At 43.5% G+C, this 23,442-nt stretch overlaps 1 protein-coding gene across 3 annotated transcripts in view; it reads right to left on the bottom strand.

Moving 5' to 3' along the window:
- The window catches only part of IL22RA2 (interleukin 22 receptor subunit alpha 2), a 34,214-nt gene extending 12,946 nt beyond the window's left edge, over positions 1-21,268 (bottom strand). For 2 of the 3 annotated variants that reach the window (XM_029048190.1, XM_029048181.2), the window contains exons 1-3: positions 21,174-21,268; positions 5,001-5,136; positions 764-939 (exon numbers count right to left, since the gene is read on the bottom strand). In XM_029048190.1, the coding sequence (XP_028904023.1) occupies positions 764-939; positions 5,001-5,136; positions 21,174-21,234 (373 nt within the window). In that variant the 5' untranslated portion in view covers positions 21,235-21,268. Of the gene's footprint in view, positions 1-763; positions 940-1,484; positions 1,900-5,000; positions 5,137-21,173 lie in introns of those variants that run through there. The other variant, XM_029048200.2, reaches the window with a different exon arrangement.
- Positions 21,269-23,442: the final 2,174 nt, after the last annotated feature.

Below are 23,442 nucleotides of genomic sequence, written 5' to 3'. Positions count from 1 at the left end.
ACAGCTGACAAGTGGCCAAGCCGGGATTCGAACCCATGACCTCTGACTCCAAAGCCCGTGCTCTTTTCACTGAGCCACGCTGCTTCTCGGGCTGCTGAGCTACACGTGCACTCATAATCAGAAGACATGTCTACCAAGTCTGTTGCATTGTACTCTCCCAAGTGCTTAGTACAGTGCTCTGTACTCAGTAAGCACTCAATAAATAACCTTGATTGATAGTCAGGGGTGTCTTCACCACCAGTGATGTCTTCTTTAAATTCAAAGGACAACTACATATATTCATTTATTCATTCAATCGAATTATTGAATGCTTACTGTGTGCAGAGCACTGTACTAAGTGTTCGTTTATATGCATATGTATGTGTACTATTTTCTAAATGTGTTTCACTTTTCAAATACTCATTCAAAGAGCAACTCTGATGCTTGGCCTAGTGGCAAGAGCACAGGTTTGGGACTCAGAGGATGTGGGTTCTAATCCAGGCTCCACCGCTTGTTTGCTGTGTAAAGTCACTTAACCTCTCTGTATCTCAGTTACCTCATCTGTAAAATGGGGATTAAAGCTGTAAGCCCCATGTGGGACAGGGACTGTGTCCAACCTGATTACCTTGTATCTATCACAGTGCTTAGAACAGTGCTTGGCACATAGTAAGTGCTTAACGAATACTATTTTATCATTTTTATTATTATGAATATAGAACTGCAAAATGAAGTAGCCAGGGGGTCATAGAGAGCATCACCTACCCACCAAAGCCAGCAGACTTACTGTCCCACCAGGGGTTGAACCGGCTGCTGATGGACCAGCCTGAAGAGACACCAGCTAAGGCAGCTTTCACCCGCCCATAATAAGGATCCCGAACAGCAGAGGTCTCATTTGTCAGGTCACAAAAATCTTCTTGAATGCCCCAGCATTCCTCCTTGTTCTTCCAATTCTGCCCATACCTTTGGGAGGAAGAAAGTGTAAATCTAAGACCATTCCCCTTTTTAGGCTGGGGTCTGTCTTTGAGAATATTAAATATCATAAACCCCTGCCCTGAAGTGTCAACACCATAATGGAAACTACCTTGTCATCCATTTGGGCTATTAGAGTCATTTGAGTTCTGCGGTCTTTTCGTGTCAGTTTGCTGAAGCTGAGGTGTTCGGCCAATCCCAACCCCTTGAAGTCACAGGACCACCTCTGCCAGTCACCCCCCACTCTCCCCTACACACACTCCTGTCCCCCAGATCCCACCCTGGTCCAGGCCTGCCTCCCACAGCTCTGCAGCCCAGAAGGTGAAAAGTGAAGGCCAGGGAAGGAGATGGGGAGATATGAGGTGACAAGGTGTTGAAGGGACTGGGAAAATTAGGCAGGTGGGGGGTGAGTATGGAGGGCAAGGTGCCGGGTGTTGAGGCCGGGGGGGGACAGGAAAACCATGAGCTGGGAATGAGAGAGAATGGGGTGAGGGAAGAGGCAGGGTCAGATAGGGGTCAGGGTGGGGTTCACTCACCTGGTAAAACTGGAAACTTGAAGAGAAATCACTTGGATAAGAAGTGATTTCCACCAGGCTGTCATGAAATCAGGACATTTAGTATTCTCTGCATTTTTTGCACAAACACAAGGGCTTGTTCTGGTTTCCTAGCCAACTTCCATTTTGGGCAATGACCTTCTGCCTCCCTAAATTCCCCTAAGGCATCAACATTATACGGAAGTCTGCATTTCCTGTCACTCAGCTGTGGTGTAATGCTACCGGGCTCTGATAGCTCACTGCTTCCCTTGAACCAAATGTATTCACTGACTGCAGAGGGTATCCTGAAAGTCCATTCTCATGGCAGTTTCATCTTTATCTTATCGATTTTGGAAACTTAATGCAAAAATCCTAGAAAACTTCCAGAGGAGATTACATCATAAGTATAATAACAATGGCATTTGTTAAGTCTTTATTATGGTCAAACACTGTCCTAAGAGCTGGGGTAGATACAAATTAATCAAGTTAGTCACAATCCCTATACCACATGAGCTTCACAGTCTAAGTAGGAGGGAGAACAGTTACTATATCTCCATTTTACAGTTGAGGAAACCGAGGCACAGAGATGTTAAGTGATTTGCCCAAGGTCACACAGCAGGCAAGTGGCAGATCTTGGATTAGAACCCAGAGCCTCTGACACCCAGGCCCATGCCCTTTCCACTAGGCGTGCCACTTTGTGTCCCAGAATATGCAAGGGATTTGAACATGTGCTGCAGTAGAAGGGATTGTGCTCAGGAAAATGAGCTCTCAATATGCCCCACATATATAATATGCTCTCTGTAGTTGTAGCTGGCTCAGAAAATATGAATGAAGCATTTTATCTAATTGCAGCCTTTTTTTAAACAAATCTTCAAGGAAACTCCACCCCAAACCCATCCCACCATGTCCCTCTTTTTCCTTTGTAAAGAGGGACAATGCTACTTGTCATTTAGCCTCTGCCCTCGCATGTAGTGAATGATAAGAAGCTTGTTCTTTCAGGAAATCTTAGGCTTTTTGCATAACAGCCTTGGATGAGAAATGCTGGACCACAACATATTTACTACTATGACTCTTGCTCCTGCTAAAATTTTCGGGGTTGCAGTTTTAGGGGCTCAATACTGAAGGAGAACGTGGCTTCTAGATACTCTCTCACAGATCCACTGATTAAATATTCATTTTAGTATTTATTGAGCGCTCACTATGTGCAGAGCACTGTACTTCGGCAGTTCGGCAGTATATACCGTTCGGCAACAGGTAGAGATAGGATCGGTTTGTACATTCCAAGCGCTTAGTACAGTGCTCTGCACATAGTAAGCACTCAATAAATACTCTTGAATGAATTGAATGAATGAATCATCTGTACAGATACCAGAGAACTTTCTCTGGTATGCTTCAAGATGAAGTTCCAACTACGTTTTCTGTGATCACTGAGAAATTTTACAGCCAAGAAAATTGTTTTAAATCAGCAAGGAATAAAGTACAGATTTCACAGTCCCTAACAGTGGGGTGGTTGAAAAGCAGCAGCTGATAAGAGCTGGAATCTCCCAGTACATTTAGGGCCAAGTGTGGCATGACTCTCAAATGGAACTATTTGTTGATCAACTTCCAGAAGAAAATATGATGATTCATTTTCAACCTGAGGAGTGTCCAGTATTCAGCTGGCTGAGGGCAGAGACTGAGAGATAGAGAAACCAGGGAAAGCCAGATAAGAGAACTCAACTCCCCATCTGAAAATAGGCAGATATGCCCAGCTATGTCAACAACTGGAAAAACCACCTGAAACACATTAGGGCAGTTTAAAAGTCAATCATATTTATTGAGCACTTACTATATGCTGCTCACTGTCCTAGGCACTTGGAAGAATGCAGTGTAACCGAATTGGTAGATACTGCTAGGTAAAGACGGGTAGGGCCTGGATAATTTCTGCCTCTGGCCAAAGTCAGTGAGAAATAGTGGACTGAATCACAACTTTGCCTATCACCCAGAGACTGAAAATTCATTCCTAACTCCTGCTTGCACAGCTCTTAGGTACATATTCTTACCACTTCCCCACCATTTCCCCATCTGAAATTTATTTTAATATCCGTCTCCCCCTGTAGACTTTTGAGCTCCTCGTGGGCAAGTATCACGTCTAAAATTTCTATTTAATTGTACTCTCCCAAATCCAGTACTCTGCCCATGGTAAGTGTTTATTTATCAATTTATTATTTATAATAATTATAATATTACTATTTTTATCAATAAATGCCATTGATGATTGATTTATTCATTGATTGATAAGGCTCTAGTTAATGCCGCATGTCATCATTTATCTCCTGCAAACTTTATCTGTTGCTCAGAATTGGAAATTAAGTTTATTCATGCATCACCAACACAGATTGTTGTTGTCATATGCTGTCGAGTCTTGTCCGACCCATAACGAAGCCATGGTCGTGGTTCTCTCCCAGAAAGACACACCGCCATCTGCAATCGTTCTGGTAGTATTTCCATAGCGTTTTCTTGGTAAAAATGCAGAAGCGGTTTACCACTGCCTCCTTCCTTGCAATAAACCTGACTCTCCACCCTCAACTCTCTCCCATGCTGCTGCTGCCCAGCACAGGGGAGTTTTGACTTGTAGCAGATTGCCTTCCACTCACTAGCCACTGCTCACCAACATTCATTCATTCGATCATATTTATTGAGCGCTCACTGTGTGCAGAGCACTGTACTAACCACTTGGAAAGTACAATTTGGCAACAGATAGAGACAATCCCTACCCAACAAATGGGCTCACAGTCTAGAACAAAGATTTGAAAGGAAAATTCAACAGGGACTAGACTGTGAGCTCATTGTTGGGTCGGAATTGTCTCTATTTGTTCCTGAATTGTACTTCCCAAGGGCTTAGTACAGTGCTCTGCACACAGTAAGCGCACAATAAATACAATTGAATGAATGAATGTATACAATAGAATTAGTAGACATGATCCCTTGTCCAAAAGGAGCTCGAAGTTTAGTGTGAGGAACCTTTCGTAAAATATTTGTCAAAAGAATCCTGTGAATGTTTTTCCAGTGATTAAAACTTCAAATAATGGCATTTAGACCATTTGGCTGCCTGAATAATAACAATAATAATAATAATAGTGGTATTTGTTAAGTGCTTACTATGTGCCAAGCACAGTTCTAAACGCTGGGGTAAATGCAAGGTAATCAGGTTGTCCCAGCCAAGGTCTAATCACTTCACAGGAAGGAATAAAGAGAAAAAAAATGGTGAGAAGGGTCTTCTCTCTATATACATTTTCCTGGATATTTTTGAAGGGCTTAGGAGTGCGAGGTACAGAAGGAGAAAAAAGGATATATTCCTCTCTGTGAGAGGTTGGAGACAGTGGACTTGGGGATTCCTCTAACTAGCCTCAGTGCTAGTTCCCCAACAGCCCTAGTGCCCATGACTTGCTTTCAGCAGCCACAAGTCAGTCAAGGAGTTGCAGACTCTAAGGGAACAAATCACAGAAAGAGGGCTTTCAACTATGTGAAGAGACTTACATTTTGTACTGTACAAAGTAGACTGCTCTGTGGCTGGTATGAGTTTGCTTAATCTTCCAATGCAAAGTATTGTTGAAATTGAATGACTGGAATTCTACATCGTGGGGTTGAATGAATTCTGAGATTGTTTGACTTTCTGAAATGAGAATGGGAAAAGCACACCAAATATGAAAGTAGAAAATGTGACTCTTTACTTATGATGGATTAGGACTTCGCCATTTCCAACCCTTGAGGGAATTCAAAAAAGTAAGATCCTTCCACTCAAGAAGTTCACAATTGTGAGAAAGAGGTTTGTCTTTGTTTCCATATTATGCAATGCATACATTTATCCCTGTATTCAGATGGAAAATCAGTACTGACAGTGTTACTCCTTGCTTAACATTACTATAGTCTTGAAAATGCAATCTTCAGGGAGACTGTTAAGCACAACCAATTTCATCACCATAATTAACCTACATTTGGAGCTTAATTTTAAGGGAATTTTTTTAACAAAGGATATTCTATAAATGCACAACATATGTTTTAATAAGTGAGGTAAATGATTGAAATATACCAGTAATAACTGTGAAGTTTGGTTGAGGTGGTGGAGGCAAGCAGAAAATGTCCAGTTAAGTAACCAGATTATTGTTCTTCCAGGTTTTCTTACTGTTATTGCTATTGCTCAGAACTTCACTATCACTTGCAGATCATTTTGGGCCATTAGTGCAGGATGATACAATCATAACAAGTTAAAAATCTTCAGGGTATATTTATACTTTACTCCTCAGAGGAGACAGCATATAATCAAACAGTAAGTCAGTAGTATTTATTGAGCACCTATTGTGTGCAGAGCATATTACTAAGTGCTTGGGAAAGTATAATGGAGGTGGAAGATATGATCTCAGCCCTCAAGGAGTTAAAATCTAACAAAGGGAGACAGACATAAAATAATTGATGATAGCAAAAAGTAGGAATGGAAATGGGTATGTTTATAAATAATAATAATATTAATAATTAATTGATAAATTAATTTTAAAGTTAAGTTAAAGTTAAAAAGGACTAGCTATGAGTCACATAGTACTGAAGTGGGAGGTTGAGAAGATATGACCTGGAAATGTTTTCCCACCCAAACCCACTCGACCCCTTGATTTTCCCATTATTGTAGACAATACCACTATCCTCCCAATCTCACAAGCCCATAACCTTGGTGTTGTACTCGAATCATCTCTCTCATACAAACCACATATTCAATCTCTCACCAAATCCTTTTGGTTTTACCTTCACAACGTTTCTAAAACCCACCCTTTCCTCTCCATCCAAATGGCTATCACATTAATCCAAGCACGTATCCTAATCTTACCTAGATTACCACATCAGCCTCCTCACTAACCTCCCTATCTCCTGTCTCTCCCATTCATATTTCATTCTCTCCCGGTTCATATTTCATTCTCTCCCGGTTCATATTTCACTCTGCTGCCAATATCATTTTTCTAAAAACACATTCAATCCATGCTTCCCCACTCCTCAAGAACCTCCAGTGGTTGCCCATCCATCTCCACATGAATAGGTGCCCATCCACCTCCACCTCCTTTCCATCAGCTTGCCCCTTTACTTCAGTGATCTCTTACTACAGTCCAGCTTGCACATTTTGTTCTTCTATCTCCAGCTTACTCATTGTGCCCCTATCTTGTCTATTTTACCATCAACCCTAATCCCACATCCTCCATCTGGCCTGAAATGCCCTCCCCCCTCGAAATATGTGAGACCACAACTCTCCCCACCTTCATAGCCTTACTAAGATCACATCTCTTCCAAGAGGTGTTCCCCAATTAAGCCCTCTTTTCTCTGACTCCCTTTCCCTTCTGTGTCATCTATGCACTTGTATCTGTACCATTTGGACATTTGATGTTAGCCTCATCCTTAGCCCCATAGCACTTATGTACATAACTATACATGATTTATTTATTTATATTCATGTCTGTTTCCCCCTCTAGATGTAAGCTCATTGTAGATAGGGGGTGTGTCTACTAACTCTGTTGTATTTCACTCTCCCAAGTGCTTAATACAGTGCTCTGCATACAGTAAACACTGAATAAATACCATTGACTCATTGATTGATTAATTGGAGAGAAGAGAATGAATCAAGAAAGGCTTGATGTAGGCTGTCAGGGGAGGTTTGAAGATGGGGAGAGTTGGGGTTTGGAGGATTGCAAAGGGAAGGAGGAAAATATCATCATGAGTTCAGAGTGAGGGCCGGTGAAAAAGAAGGTGAGCTTGGGAAGAATGATGAGTGTGAGCTGGGGTGTAGTAGGAGAAGACATTTGATTAGAGGGAAACAGCTGGAGGAGTGCCTTAATCAATCAGTCAATCAATCAATGGTATTTATTGAGCACTTACTACGTGCAGATGACTGTACTAAGTGTTTAATTCATTCAATTGTATTTTTGAGTGCTTACTGTGTGCAGAGCACGGTACTAAGACGACTGTACTGTTTCATTCATTCAATTGTATTTTTTGAGTGCTTACTATGTGCACTGCATGGTACTAAGTGCTTGGAAAGTACAGTTCAGCAATAGAGACAATCTTTGCCCATATTGCTATTGTTCTTGTCTGTCCATCTCCCCTGATTAGACTGTAAGCCCGTCAGAGGGCAGGGACTGTCTCTATCTGTTACCGATTTGTACATTCCAAGAGCTTAGTACAGAGCTCTGCACATAGTAAGCTCTCAATAAATACTACTGAATGAATGAATGAATGAATGAACCGGCTTACAGTCTAGAAGGGGGAAAACAGACATCTAAAAAAGTAAACAGGCATCGATGGCATCAGTAAATAAGCATCATAAATAAGTGCTTGGGAGAGTACAATATAACAGAGATAACAGGCACGTTCCCTGAACCAGATGAGTTTGCAATCTAGAGGGGGAGACAGACATTAATAAAAATGAGTAATTTATAATACATAATTTAAGGAAATGGACATAAATGCTGTGGGGCTAGGGTAGGGTGAATATCAAATGCCCAAAGGTCACAGATCCAAATGCGTAGATGATGCAGGAGGGAGAGGAAGCCAGGGAAAAGAAGACTTAATCTGAGAAGGCCTCTTGAAATTGAGGAAGGCCAAAACTGTGTAGTAAAGTGATTCAATAATGTTAACTTGGATGACATTAAGTGGTAAATACATTTTTAGAAATACGGAATACAGTTATAAAATAAAGTCCTCAAAAAAGTCATCTATTGGGCCTATAGATTGATTATGATCTGTTTTATGTTTAAAGATCTGAAAGAAAAAAAATCCTCAAACCTTTTAGTATTCCTTTCCAGTGCCTCTAACAGCTCTGGTAGTTTGGCAATGCCTGATCGTACATTTTATGTCTAGTCCTCATGTCTAATCTCAACGTCTCATGCCGTTGCTCCATTTTCAGTGGATGTGAAGAGCAGCTAATCATTTTTTTATAGAATAAATCTATGTGTATTTGAAGACTATTAGCACCTTTCAGTTTCTTCTTTTTCTGGCTAAACAATCCCAGGTCCTGTAGCTTTTCTTAATATTTTAATTTCCATTTTTTTAGTCTTTATGTTACTTTAGGAAGCATTTCCAAGTTCTCTTCATCTTTAGTTGTGAAGTTTAGAAAACACCACAGCAGTGTTCTCTTTGCTTAAAACTGTCACATTGCTTTTTTAAGGACAGTCTTTTTTCATTTAACTTCTTTGTTACCATCAGTGCTGTTGACCACACTCTCCTCAAAACCCCTATTGGCCTTGGTTTCAGGGGTATAGTCCTCGCCTGTTTGTTTTTGGTGTGTCTCTTTTACTGGTTCAATCAGTAATGTCCAACCTGTTCATATTGTATCTACTCACTGCTTAGTACAATGCCTGCACCTAATAAGTGATAAACAAATGCCACAATTATTATTATCGAATGCTTACTTTGTGCAGAACACTGTACTAAACACTTAGGAAAGTGCAACAGAGTTAGTAGATATGATCTCAGCCCTCAAGTAGTTTACAATCTAGTGGGGGAGTCAGACACTAAAATAAATTAGAGGTAAGACTGTAAACTCGTTATGGTAAGGAATCAGGTCTACCAGCTCTACTGTATTATACTTTCCCAAGCACACAATAAATGTTCAGTAAACACCATTGATTGATTGGTAAGACATATATAAGTGTAACAGATGTGTATGCTTGTGTACCCAAGGGCTTAGATGATGCAGAAATGCTGAATATTCACATCATTCAGAAACTTCTAACCATCAACTTTAAAGCAGTTTCCTTGCCCACTCCTTCCTCACTTCACAACTCTACTACTATCTGACAGAGGAAAGTTACTCTCCCCCGCTTCAAAGCCTTATTGGAGGCACATCTACTCCAAGAAGGCTTCCCTGACTAAGCCCTCATTTCCTTATTTCCCACTCGATTCTGTCACCCCGATTTGCTCCCTTTGTTTACCCTGCTCCCAGCCCCACAGCACTTACGAACATATCTGTAATTTATTAATGTCCGTCTCCCCCTCTGAACTGTAAGCTTGTTGTGGGCAGAGTATATTGTTGTATTGTACTCTCTCAAGTACTTAGTAAGCACTCAATAATACAATTCATTGAAGTGGTAGTTGAGGGGAAATAGGGTATGAAGATAAGAGATAAATTCCTGAGAGATATGCAATTTCAGAAGGGCCTGGAAAATGTGGGGAGCATTGGTCGGTCTGCCAGATGTGAAAGGGAAGGGAGGTCTAGGAAGGAGGGAAGATGTGAGGAAGGGGTCCCATGAAATGAGAGCAAGGCGAAGCAAATAGGATGTCTTGGGAGAAGCAAACATTTGGGCTGGGTTGTAGTGGGAGAAAAATGAGGATAAATAGCGAGGAGAGAACTGATTGAGTGCCTTAAAGCTGAGAGTAAGTTTTTGGAGTTTTTTTTTCTTTTTTTTCTTCCTTTCCTTACCTTTAACTCTTGGGGGTCCATTAAGGTTCAGTTTTTCTCTATGCTGAGTTGGTGATGAGAGAAGAATGGCCTGGGGAAAGAACACAGGCCTGGGGGTCAGAGTACCTGGATTCTAATCCTGGCTCTGCCTCTTGCTTGCTTGATGATATGGGGCGAGTCACTTCACTTCTCTGTGCCTCAGTTTTCTCAAGTAAAATTTCCTCATAATAATAATGTTGGTATTTGTTAAGCACTTACTATGTGCAGAGCACTGTTCTAAGCCCTGGGGTAGATACAGGATCATCAGGTTGTCCCACGTGAGGCTCACGGTTAATCCCCATTTTACAGATGAGGTAACTGAGGCACAGAGGAGTTAAGTGACTCGCCCACAGTCACACAGCTGACAAGTGGCAGAGCCGGGAGTCGAACCCATGATCTCTGACTCCGAAGCCCAGGCTCTTTCCCCTGAGCCACGCTGCTTCCCCATCAATACCCATTCTCCTTCCTACTAAGATTGTGAGCCCCTTGTGGACAGGGGCTGTTTTTGATTTGATGATGTTGTATCTAACCCCAGTTCTTAGAACCAGGCTTGTCTCCAATTCCTGGCTTCTGGAATTTCCTCCATTTCTCCCCAGGGGCGTTCCAGCAAGTTCTTTCTCAACAGTCTTCATTTCTTTATCATGTTAAATTATAACTGAAGGGGGAAATACTTATAATTCCATGATTCAAGCCCCAGAGACAAGGCAACTGTGTTCCCCTCCTAAGGCGGTTCGTAGACTGGGGATCAGTCCTCGGTCTATCATTCGGTTAAGGTTAGGGCAGGGCAGAGAGTAAGGGCTGGATGCGGAAAGACAAAGGTCAAATCCCATGTAAATTGCCCTTTAGTCACCACAGGGACAAGAGAAGAAGTGTGGCCTATTGGGTAGAGCACAGGTCTGGGAGGACCTGAGTTCTAAAGTTGGTTCCGCCACTTGTCTGCTGTGTGACCTCAGGCAAGTCTCTGCACACAGTAAACGCTCAATAAATACGGTTGTATAAATGAATGAAGTCACTTAACTTCTCTGTGCCCAAATTACCTCATCTGTAAAATAGGGATTAAGACTTTGAACCCTCTGTTGGAATGGGATTGTTCCCAACCTGATTAACTTGTATCCACCACAGCACTTAGTACAGTGCCTGGCACATAGTGAGCATATAACAAATACCAAAAAAAAGAAAAATAAGTAATGTGTTTCCCTTTGTGCAGTGAGAGCTCTTGATCATCTTAATGTTGTCAAAGATCCTTTTCTGTGGTTCCATGTGATTCTTCTGCCTGGGCCGTGGCTGCCTCTTGGGATCTGGGTGAAGTCTTCCTACATTTTATTCATTCATTCATTCATTCATTCAATAGTATTTATTGAGCGCTTACTATGTGCAGAGCACTGTACTAAGCGCTTGGAATGAACAAGTCGGCAACAGATAGAGACAGTCCCTGCCGTTTGACGGGCTTATGGTCTAATCGGGGGAGACAGACTGACGAGAACAATGGCAATAAATAGAGTCAAGGGGAAGAACATCTCGTAAAAACAATGGCAACTAAATAGAATCAAGGCGATGTACATTTCATTAACAAAATAAATAGGGTAATAAATATATACAGTTGAGTGGATGAGTACAGTGCTGAGGGGATGGGAAGGGAGAGGGGGAGGAGCAGAGGGAGATGGGGGGAAAAGAGGGTTAAGCTGCGGAGAGGTGAAGGGGGGGTGGTAGAGGGAGTAGAGGGAGAAGAGGAGCTCAGTCTGGGAAGGCCTCTTGGAGGAGGTGAGTTTTAAGTAGGGTTTTGAAGAGGGGAAGAGAATCAGTTTGGCGGAGGTGAGGAGGGAGGGCGTTCCGGGACCGCGCGAGGACGTGGCCCGGGGGTCGACGGCGGGATGGGCGAGACCCAGGGACGGTGAGGAGGTGGGCGGCGGAGGAGCGGAGCGTGCGGGGTGGGCGGTGGAAAGAGAGAAGGGAGGAGAGGTAGGAAGGGGCAAGGTGATGGAGAGCCTCGAAGCCTAGAGTGAGGAGTTTTTGTTTGGAGCGGAGGTCGATAGGCAACCACTGGAGTTGTTTAAGAAGGGGAGTGACATGCCCAGATCGTTTCTGCGGGAAGATGAGCCGGGCAGCGGAGTGAAGAATAGACCGGAGTGGGGCGAGAGAGGAGGAAGGGAGGTCAGAGAGAAGGCTGACACAGTAGTCTAGCCGGGATATAACAAGAGCCCGTAACAGTAAGGTAGCCGTCTGGGTGGAGAGGAAAGGGCGGATCTTGGCGATATCGTAAAGGTGAAACCGGCAGGTCTCGGTAACGGATAGGATGCGTGGGGTGAACGAGAGAGACGAGTCAAGGATGACACCAAGATCGCGGGCCCGAGAGACGGGAAGGACGGTCGTGCCATCCACGGTGATAGGGAAGTCTGGGAGAGGACCGGGTTTGGGAGGGAAGATGAGGAGCTCAGTCTTGCTCATGTTGAGTTTTAGGTGGTGGGCCGACATCCAGGTGGAGATGTCCCGGAGGCAGGAGGAGATGCGAGCCTGAAGGGAGGGGGAGAGGACAGGGGCGGAGATGAAGATCTGCATGTCATCTGCGTAGAGATGATAGTCGAAGCCGTGAGAGCAGATGAGTTCACCGAGGGAGTGAGTGTAAATGGAGAACAGAAGAGGGCCAAGAACTGACCCTTGAGGAACTCCAACAGTTAAAGGATGGGAGGGGGAGGAGGCGCTAGCGAAGGAGACCGAGAATGACCGGCCAGAGAGGTAAGAGGAGAACCGGGAGAGGACGGAGTCCGTGAAGCCGAGGTGAGATAAGGTACGGAGGAGGAGGGGATGGTCGACAGTGTCAAAGGCAGCAGAGAGGTCAAGGAGGATTAGAATGGAGTAGGAGCATTTTATTGCCCTTCCCCTTTCTTCATTCCCTCTGAACCTGCCAAATTGTCCTGTCTAAACTACTGGAAGGAATCTCGGGCTCTTAGGTTCCTACTCTGGGATTCTCACAATCCTTTCGGATGTATCAAAGGTGGTGAATGCAAGGCCACGGATGTGGAATCTCAGGAGGGTCAGTCAGTCAGTTGTATTTACTGAGCATTTACTGTGTACACAGCACAGTACTAAGCGTTTGGGAAAAATGATAAACTGACACATTCCCTGCCCACAGTGAGCTTACAGTCTCGAGGAGGGCTCCCATGCTTGTTGGATGTCGTGCCTTTGGACAGCCACAGCTGACATCGTGCCAGATCGACGGCAGAATCTAGACCGACTGAGATGATTCTACTGGTGCACGAAGAAGGCCGGACTAGAGATATTAGTCCTGCTGGACCCTGCATGAAGAAGTCGCCCCAGCACATCACAAGGAGGCAGTAGCCATGATGAGACTAAGGGACTTTTTATTCTGGTGGTAATAGCAACCGAATATTGATTTGTCTATAATGTTTTCTGTTTGGGCCATGTCTGGGGTGCTTTGCAAGGGTAATGAGTTGGGATACAGTTTTATTTATTCTGGGGAAAAAATGTTGACTCTCTTTCCCTACAAGATTATAAACTTGAGGGCAGAGAACACGAGAAACAATGTGGAAAGTTCATAGGCCTGGGAGTCAGAGAACCTGGGCTCTAATCTTGGCTCTGCCACTTGTCTCTTGTATGACCTTGGGCAAGTCACTTCACTTTTCTGTGGTTCAGTTCCCTCATCTCTAAAATGAGGATTCAATACCTGTTCTCCCTAATACTTAGACAGTGGGACCTGCTAATCTTCTAGCTCCCCCAGTGCTTAGTACAGTATTTGGCAAATAGTAAGCACTTAAATATAATTGTTATTATTATTATTGTTGTTGTGCATGTTGCTAATATTTTGTTCTCCCAAACACTTAATTTGGTGCCCATAAGCCAACTCTAGCTTTTATAAACTTATTCCCATCCTTAAGACTCTGGTATGCTTAATGTGGGCAGGGAACATGTCAACGAAATCTATGATATTGTACTCCCCAAGCACCACCAAATCTATGATATTGTACTCTCCAAGCACTTAGTATTGTGCCCTGCATGTAGTAAGCACTCAGTAAATATGACTGCTTGATATATATGTTTATTCAACTGTGTTCAATTATTACCGTTCTAGTTATAATTTTATATCCTTCTCCATCATTAGGCAAGCCACTTAACTTCTCTATGCCTCAGTTACCTCATCTGTAAAATGGTGATGAAGACTGTGAGCCCCACCTGATTTCCTTGAATCTACCCAGTGATTAGAACAGTGTTTGGCACATAGGAAGAACTTAACAAATACCATAATTATTGCCATTATTATTATTATTATTAGGGTGTAAGTTCTTTATGATCAGGGAGTGTGTCACTTTATTCTGTATTTCCCAAGAACTTAGTACAGATCCCTGCATCAAGTGGGTCCTCAATAAAAAACTACTGATACTGTAACAAATAACATTATTAGTAGTAGTAGCATAGGTATTATTATCTGATTTCAAGGATAATTTCTAAGTACCTATTCCTTAACTTCAACACCAACTTCTCACTTTCTCTTTAAGCTTGTATTTCCTCTTTGCTCTGGGGCATCATCAACTGGATGTCTCACAATCATTTCAAGCTTAATATGTCCCAAACTAAACACCTCGTCTTTCCTCCTTATCCCGTTTCTCCTCATAACTTTCTAAAATGTAAACACCACAATTTATCTTCTCCATCTCTCTTAACCTTAGGGGACATCTTTGATTCCTGTCTCTCATTTGCAACAACATCCAATGTCACCTCATTTTACCAAGCTACCTCAGAATATTTCATGGATTCCTCTCCCCCTACTTCACGCCCAGTGCTAGAGCTCAGCCCTAATACAATATATCTGAATTCATTCAATCGTATTTATTAAACTCTTACTGAGTGCAGAGCACTGTACTAAGCGCTTGGAAAGTACAATTCGGCAACAAATAGAGACAATCCCTATCCAACTTTGGACTCTTGGAGGAAATTCCTTGCTAGCTTCCTTACCTGCAGCTTTCCACACTGCAATCTCTGAGACATATAGCTGCCAGAATTATTTTTCAGGTGTCAATGTGATCACTTTATGCTCTTCTTCAAAGGACTATAATTTTTTTACGGTAGCTGTTAAGGGCTTATCATGTGCCAAACTGTTCTAAGCGCTGGGGTAGTTACACGTTAATTAGGTTGGACACAGTCCGTGTCCCACATGTGACTCACAGTCTAAGCAGGAGGGAGAACAGGAGAACTGAAGCACAGAAATGTGACATGCCCAAGGTCACACAGCAAGCATTTGGCAGAGCCAGGTTTAGAACAAGGTCTTCTGACTCCCAGATCTATGCTCTTTCCACTAGGCCACACTATGTCTCACAGCATATCTCCTTATTGCTATAAGAATTAAACAAATGCCCTGGCAGCGGTCTTCAAGACTTTCCTCTCTCCTAGCGGCCTCCTCTCCCACTACAATCCGCATGCTCTCTCTGCTGCATCCAAGGAATCTCCTCTCATCTTTTCCAAATGGTTCTCCTACTTACAACCCATCACATACCCTTGTCCCTCTGCCTGAAATGTACTCTCATCCAGTTTATCAAATCCCTCCTTCATATATCTACTAAAGACCTACCTTCTGCTGGAAATCTTAGCAGGTCTTCCCCTTCGTGGTCCCCCATCCCCACCCCCTGACACAAACCATATATCCTGTCCTGGTCAGATCATTCAATCTGGTGAATCCCAGCTCATGCACATGCACAACCACACACACACACCCACCACACTATAAATCTGAGATTTATTTGTTATTTGTACATTAACTTTTCTTATCCTACCATTGGACTTTCAACTAATTATATTTATCTCCCCTATTCAATTTTAAGCTCTTGAGGGTAGGGGTTTGGTCGTTTCTTCTTTTGTAATTTTTCTCAGTGACTAATGTGGTCCTTTGCACTTAGTACTTGGACTTCACACTTGCTCAATAAAACCTGCTAATGACGATAGGTCCTTACAGTCCTTTCCACAGTTATCATTTCCAGGAATTCCCATTTCATTTTCCCTTCACAAGGGTACCATCCTACCCCTGTCCCAAGAGAACTTCATTCCCTTTGCTTCCAATCACTTGATTTCTAATAGAAGCTAACCTCCTCTGTCCCTCTCTGTAATGTGGTGTCTTCTGAAAATTTAACACATATGCCCTTTATTTCATTCTGCAAGACGTTGATTCAAATTGATTATAGTTTAATTATAAAGGTTGATTTTCATTTTAGGAGTTAGAGCCCAGAGTCAGGTTCCTGAGGGCCATATCCATGGTACCATGGGAATCTGGGGAAGGCCACTCTCACACGTCACCCTGAAATCAAACAGAGATCGTATGACTCAACAGGAGGGGAAAAAAGGGGAAATAAGTTTTTTCCAAGTTGTTGTTAACATTGTCTTGTGGTCATTCGAGTGATTTCATTACTATCTCAGTTGGAGCCACAAGTGTGATCATACAATTTTGAAATTGCTGGATTTTTATAGTCACTGTCCAGCACCTTGAATAGCAGTCATTAGTCATAATTTACAGATGATTGACAGAATATTTTAATTCATTTCAGTCATCTGGGGGTGTTGACTGATTGATTTTATTTATGGTATATGTTAAGTGTTTACTATGTGCCAGGCACTGTTCTGAGCGCTTGGGTAGATACAAGCTAATCAGGTTGGATACAGTCTCTGTCCCACATGGGCTTGCAGTCTTAATCCCCATTTTACAGGTGAGGTAACTGAGGCCCAGAGAAGTGAAGTGACTGGCCCAAGGTGACACAGCAGACAAGTGGCAGAGCTGGGATTAGAACCCACATCCTCTGTCTCCCAAGCCCGTGCTGTTTCCACTGAGCCACGCTAGAACAGCCAAGAGGCAGAGCCAGGTTTCAACAGAGTCTCTAAACTCAATTTCTGCCCACAAGGCACTTGCAGTCTACAGGGGAAGATATACATTAAAATAGATTCACAAGGGATCGGGGAAGTAGTAGTGGATATGAATATTTACATAAATATTGTGGGGCTGGGGTATCAAAGTTCTTATGGGGTACACAGCCAAGTTCAGATTCGACACAGAGGGAAGAGCAAATAGGGAAATAAAGGGCTTGGTCTGGGAAATCCTCTAAGAGGATTTTAGGAGGGTTTTGCAGGTGGGGAGAGTGTTGGACTGTTGAATTTGAAGGGAGAGGGAGCTTCAGGCCTGAGGGAGAGTGTGGGAAAGGGGTTGGTGGTGAGATGGATCAGAACGAGGTACGGTGAGTAGGTAAGAGTGAAGTGTGCTCTCAGGAATGGTGGTCTTGAGAGTTCAGGACAGAACCTGTGAGATGGAACTGATTGCAGGGCCTAGTGGTTTTGAAAAGGGTCACTCATACTGTCCCATGCTGCCTCCCTCATTTCCACTGGGGCATAGATTGCAACGAGCAAATAGAAGGGGAAGAAATGAGCACACTGTGACATGCACATCTGGATTTTACCCAGATTAGCCACTAATAGTCAGACCCAAGACTAAAAGCCAGGTCACCCAGTTCCCAGAGCAAGTCTCCCTACTAATTAAAGATCCCCCTCTTGATTCCACAGCCCCTTTCTCCACCCCTTCACCTATCACCCCATCTTCCTGCTCACATTCCCATCCAACCTTCTGGAAAGGATCATATACATCTATTGATTTGACTTCCTCTCAATGAACTTTCTTCTCAACCCACTGAAATTAGGCTCTCGATCCCTTCTATCCAAGTCGATGATTTTTAAGGTCACCAGAGACCTCCGTAAAGCCAATTCCAGTGAATTCTACTCTGTCCTAATCCCTCTTGACCTCTCAGACTGTAAACCTGTTGTGGGCAGGGAATGTGCTTGTTATATTGCACTTTCCCAAGTGCTTAGTATAGTGCTCCGTACGGTATGTGCTCAATAAATATGACTGACTGAATGACTAAGCTGCCTTTGAAGATGTGGACTACTCCCTCTTCCCAGGAACACTTTCAAGCCTAGGTTTTAGTGATATGTTACTAATCTGATTATCTTCCGACCTCTGTCTGTTTCCTTAGCTGTTCGTTTTTTTTTTTTAATGGTATTTGTTATGTGGTTCTTCTTCCTTCATTTCATCCCTTAGCTCTTGGTGTCCTGCAAGGCTCTGTTCTGAGTCCCACATTCTTTTCAGTCACAGGTCCTAATCCTGGCTTTGCCACTTGTCTGCTGTGACCTTGGGCAAGTCCCTTCATTTCTCTGTGCCTCAGTTTCCTTATCTTTAAAATGGGAATTAAGACTGTGAGCTCCATATGGAACAGGGGCTGTGTCCAACCTGATTGCCATGTATTCATCCCTTTGTTTAGCACATAGTAAGCACTTAACAAATACCATAATTATAAATATTATTTGTTCTAGACCCACTCCCTTGAGGAGTTCATCCGCTCATATGGCTTCAGCTACCATTTCTATACAGACGACTTAACCCCATCGTACCTATGGAGATATTCTTAAGGTCTATTATTTCTCCGATCCTTAATCCATTTTAATGACTATCTCCCCTGTATACTACAAACTTCTTGTGGGCAGGAATCATGTCTGCAAACCAAGTTGTATTATACTTTCCCAAGCATTTAGTACAGTGCTATACACATAGTAAGCTCTCAATAAATACTATTGACTCCCAATTTGTCACTCTTCTCCTGATTTTACACCTAACCTGCAATTCCACACATCCTCTTGCCTCCATAACATCTCTACTTAAATGTCCCACTGGCATCATGTAGGTCAGCTACATCGGAAATTAGCACCCAATGTATTGGATTTTATGTAATATATTGTGGTCATTTGATACACCCATACTTAAATGTACCCAGTGGAGATGGACTATCTGGCTTTCTGGTGCTTTTCCAGAGAAGCAGTGAGGCCTTCTGAAAGAAGAAGGTAAGGTGGCCTCGATACTCTCTACACTGAGCTTAGCGCATGAACAAACTAGTTGATCACTTCGGCTACCATTTTGTCACGGAATAAGGATGATGGAACCATCTGTTCTTCCACAGGGATGCAGCTGAGTTGACGTATGGGAGAATATTTCCAGTGATTCGGAAGGATTCTGCCCCAATAAAAGAGTTTAGTGTACAGAAACAATTCTCCTATATAAATTTGGCTGCTTGAATTGCTGAATTCCCCTGCTAGTGACAGTAGGGATCATGGCTGCTAACTATTGTACTCTCCCAGCATTTGGAACAGTGTCCAGAACATAGTAGGAGCGCAATAAATAATATCGACCGCCTAAGGAGATTTGGATCTGGATGGGGTTACACGGCCAAGACAGCGGAGATGACCCTCGTAGAGGATTTATGCAGAAAATGCCAGCTGAGCTAGAATAGTTGAGAGATGAAAAGTTCACAAATGAGGCTCTTTGGTCTTGTCTTATGCAGTCGAGCCGTTTCCGACCCATAGCGACACCACTGACACATCTCTCGCAGATGCCCCGCTTTCCATCTGCAATCGTTCTGGTAGTGCATCCAGAGAGTTTTCTTGGTAAAAATCCGGAAGTGGTTTACCATTGCCTCCTTCCGTGCAGTAAACTCGAGTCTCCGCCCTCGACTCTCTCCCATGCTGCTGCTGCCCAGCATGGGTGAGTTTTGTCTTGTAGCAGATTGGCTTCCACTCGCTAGCCACTGGCCAAGCATGGGTAGGCCTCTGCTTGACTCTCTGTCCCATAGCCAAGACTGGTAGAGTACTGGAAACTCTCCAGGTGTGACCCTGGGGAGGGAGCTTTGGTAGCACCTGGGAAATTCACAAGGATACACCCACTGACGTTCACTTTCTGACTTGCTCTCAGTACGGCGGTATCATGGAAGAGGTACAGTTGCTCATGAGTTTATTCTTGCTTAGTATATGAAAAGTCTTGGGTTCAAATTCTTACCCTCCCCCCCCATCCCCTTGATTCTATTTATTGCTATTATTTTTGTCTGTCTCCCCCGATTAGACTGTAAGCCCATCAAAGTGTAGGGATTGTCTCTATCTGTTGCCGAATTGACATTCCAAGCGTTTAGTTCAGTGCTCTGTACATAGTAAGCGCTCACTAAATATTACTGAATGAATGAATCTCCACCCCCACCGACTTCCCAGTTCAAACCCTTCTCTATCTGGATCTCCAACCCTCTTCAAATCTGCTAGACCTCAGTTCTCATCTTCAAAACACTTTAGACATATTTCCCTGATTAATCTCTTATGGGGCTACATATTCCCAACTTTCATTTTGGTAATTTTGCCCACATTAGATTGCATGCTATTTAACAATAAAATGGCATTTATCTGCCACTTGTCTGCTGTATAACCTTGGGCAAGTCCCTTAACTTCTCTGTGCCTCTGTTTCCTCAACTGTAAAATGGGGATACATTTCCCCCCCCTTCCTACTTGGACTGTGAGCCTCTTTCAGGACAGAGAACCTAACTTGTACCTACCCCAGGGCTTAGAACATTATTTGACACATAGTAAGCACTTAAATCCCATTTAAAAATCTATATATATATATATTTATCCCTATATATATATATCCCCATTTTACAGGTGAGCAACCGAGGCCCAGAGAAGTTAAATGATTTTTCCCCAAGATCGCACAGCAGGCAAGTGACAGGGCCAGGACTAATAATAATAATAATAATAATGATAATAATATTGGTATTTGTTAAGCACTTACTATATGCCAAGCACTGTTCTAAGTGCTGGAGTAGATACAAGGTAATCAGGTTGTTCCCACATAGGGATCACAGTCTTCATCCCCATTTTACAGATGAGGTAACTGAGGCACAGAGAAGTGAAGTGACTTGCCCAAGGTCACACAGCTGACAAGTGGGAGAATCGGGATTAGAACCCATGACTTCTGACTCCCAAACCCATGCCCTTTCCACTAAGCCACGCTGACTACAACTTGGATCTCCCGACTGCCGGTTCTGTGCTTTCCATTTGGTCACTTCTCCTTCCTTTCTGAAAATCACTGGGTGAATCTTTCTCATTAGATAAGAAGTATATTGTGGGCAGGAATCCTGTTTCCTACATCCATTTTTCTCTCCCAAGTGCTTAGCAAAGTGCTGTGCATAGTAGGAGCTCAATAAACACCACTGACTTCAGTTGACTGTTCTCTGTGACTGTTGAAGCATCCATTCACGGTTTGAAAAGTTGGACACTTTTACCTAGAGCAAATCATCTCATGGAAATTTTTTTTCCGAGAAAAGTGTGCTGATGAAAGAATTAACCACCTCCCTCACAATAAAAGATGTCAAAGTACTTACCTACGCCATCAATCCGGGGCATCTGAAGTAGGAGGCCTGAAAAGAAGTACTTGGCCAACATGGTTTGGGCATAGACTGACTGGTGAGACAAGTGCCTCTACCTAAATAAAGAGGAATGATTTCTCGTCAATGGCAAGTCCCGCCTTGACTTCCTTTTTCCTATTTACATTTGATTACTATCATTCGGTGGATGAATTTTAGTTCTGAGAATACAGACGCCAGCTGGGTTCCACCTTCAGCTTCCCCAGTCTGTTGAGTTTGCCGTCGGAAAGGTTGAGGGCAGCTGAGAGGAGGCTAGGAAAGCAGAAAGTGGGAGCAGGGCCAGCAGAAATGTTTATTTTCAAGGACGATTTGAAGCAGCGATTTCTTTATTAGTATTTGCCCCGGGCCATTGGCCACAAGAAAGAGCCGTCGTGATTGTAGCTTATGAGTCCTGACTTCTGTGCAGCAGTGTTCGTTAGCCTGGAGCCAGAAAATAATGATGCTTGTTAAGTGCTTGGTAGAACAGTGCTGGGCACGTAGTAAGCGCTTGACAAATACTGTAATTATCATTATTATTAGGTGCCAAGCGCCGTTCTAAGCTCTAAGGCAGATGCAAGTTAATCGGGTTGGACGCAGTCGGTGTCCCACATGGGCCTCACAGTCTTAATCCCCATTTTACAGATGAGGTAACTGAGGCACAGAGAAGTTAAGTGACTTGCCCAAGGTTACTCAGCAGGCACGTGATGGAGCCAGTTTTAGAAAAGGAGGAGGTCCACCGTCTGACTCACAGGCCCGTGCTCTACCCACTCCATCATGCTGCTTCCCAGATGAAGAGCACAGGTCAAAGGTAGCTCAAAGACAAGAGGCAGCGATGCCCAGTGGAAAGAACCTGGGAGTCAGAGGACCTGGATTCTAAGAGCCCGGGTTTGGGAGTCAGAGGTCATGGGTTCGAATTCCAGCTCTGCCCCTCGTAGGCAAGTCACTTCACTTCTCTGTGCCGCAGTGACCTCATCTGGAAAATGGGGATTAACTGTGAGCCTCACGTGGGACAACTTGATTACCCTGTATCTCCCCCAGTGCTTAGAACAGTGCTCTGCACTTAGTAAGCGCTTAACAAATACCAACATTAGAGAAGCAGCGTGGCTCAGTGGAAAGAGCCCGGGCTAGGGAGTCAGAGGTCGCGGGTTCGAATTCCGGCTCCGCCGCTTGTCAGCTGTGTGACTGTGGGCAAGTCACTTCACTTCTCTGTGCTTCAGTTCCCTCATCTGTAAAATGGGGATTAAGACTGTGAGCCTCATGTGGGACAACCTGATTACCCTCTATTTTACCCCAGCGCTTAGAACAGTGCTCTGCACATAGTAAGCACTTAACAAATACCAACATTATTATTATTAATTCTGGCGAGTCAGAGGATCTGGGTTCTAATTCCGGCTCTGTCAATTGCTTGCTGTGTGGCCTTGGGCAAATCGCTTAACTTCTCTATGCCTCAGTTACCTCATCTGCAAAAAAGTGGGGATTAAGAGTGAGCCCAATGTGGGACAGGGACTGTGTCCAGCCTAATTAACTTGCTTTTACCCCAGCCCTTGGAACAATGCTTGGCACATAGTAAGTGCTTAAAAAGTACCATAAAAAAAAGTTAAGAAATGGAGTCCCGTGCGATCTAGAGCCTACAAGCCACCCATGCTCCATGGTCTCTCTCCCCCTGTCGATGCCGTGAAGTGAAGCCCATCTCCACCGCCCTTCCCAGAGTTTTGAGCGTTTAGAAGACTATGGCGGTTTCTCCGCAAGCACCATTTGTCTGGAGCAGAGAACTCCTTGCAGAGTACCTCCTCCAAGTAGAGCTTAACTTACATATTTTACTGTTGATATTTTTAGGTGAACTCCCCCTATTTAAAGGATGCATTTTTCCCTAGAGCATAGTGAGATGCTTTGCACACTGCATGCAAAGCAGTGTGGTTAGTGGATAGATCGGCGGTCTGTGCGTCCGGAGGACCCGGATTCTAATCCTGACTCCGCCGCTCAGCTGCTGTGTGACCTTGGGTAAGTCATTTTAACTGCTCAATGCCTCAGGTGCTTCACCTGGGGATTAAGACTGTGAGTCCTATGTGGGACAGGGGCTGTGTCCAACTTGATTACTTTGTGTTTACGCCAGTGCTTAGGACAGTGCCTGGCACATAGTAAGCACTTAAATACCATTTTTTTTTAAAAAAAATCAAACTTGGGCAACCTGGCAAGACCATTTGGAATTAAAAGGAACCGAGTGGCTCAGATTCCAGTAGTTGAAATT

The sequence above is a fragment of the Ornithorhynchus anatinus genome, chromosome 2 (genome assembly GCF_004115215.2).
Source record: "Ornithorhynchus anatinus isolate Pmale09 chromosome 2, mOrnAna1.pri.v4, whole genome shotgun sequence".
NCBI lineage: Eukaryota > Metazoa > Chordata > Mammalia > Monotremata > Ornithorhynchidae > Ornithorhynchus > Ornithorhynchus anatinus.
Note: the sequence above shows the minus strand (reverse complement) of the source record. Positions and strands in the feature narration are given on the sequence as shown.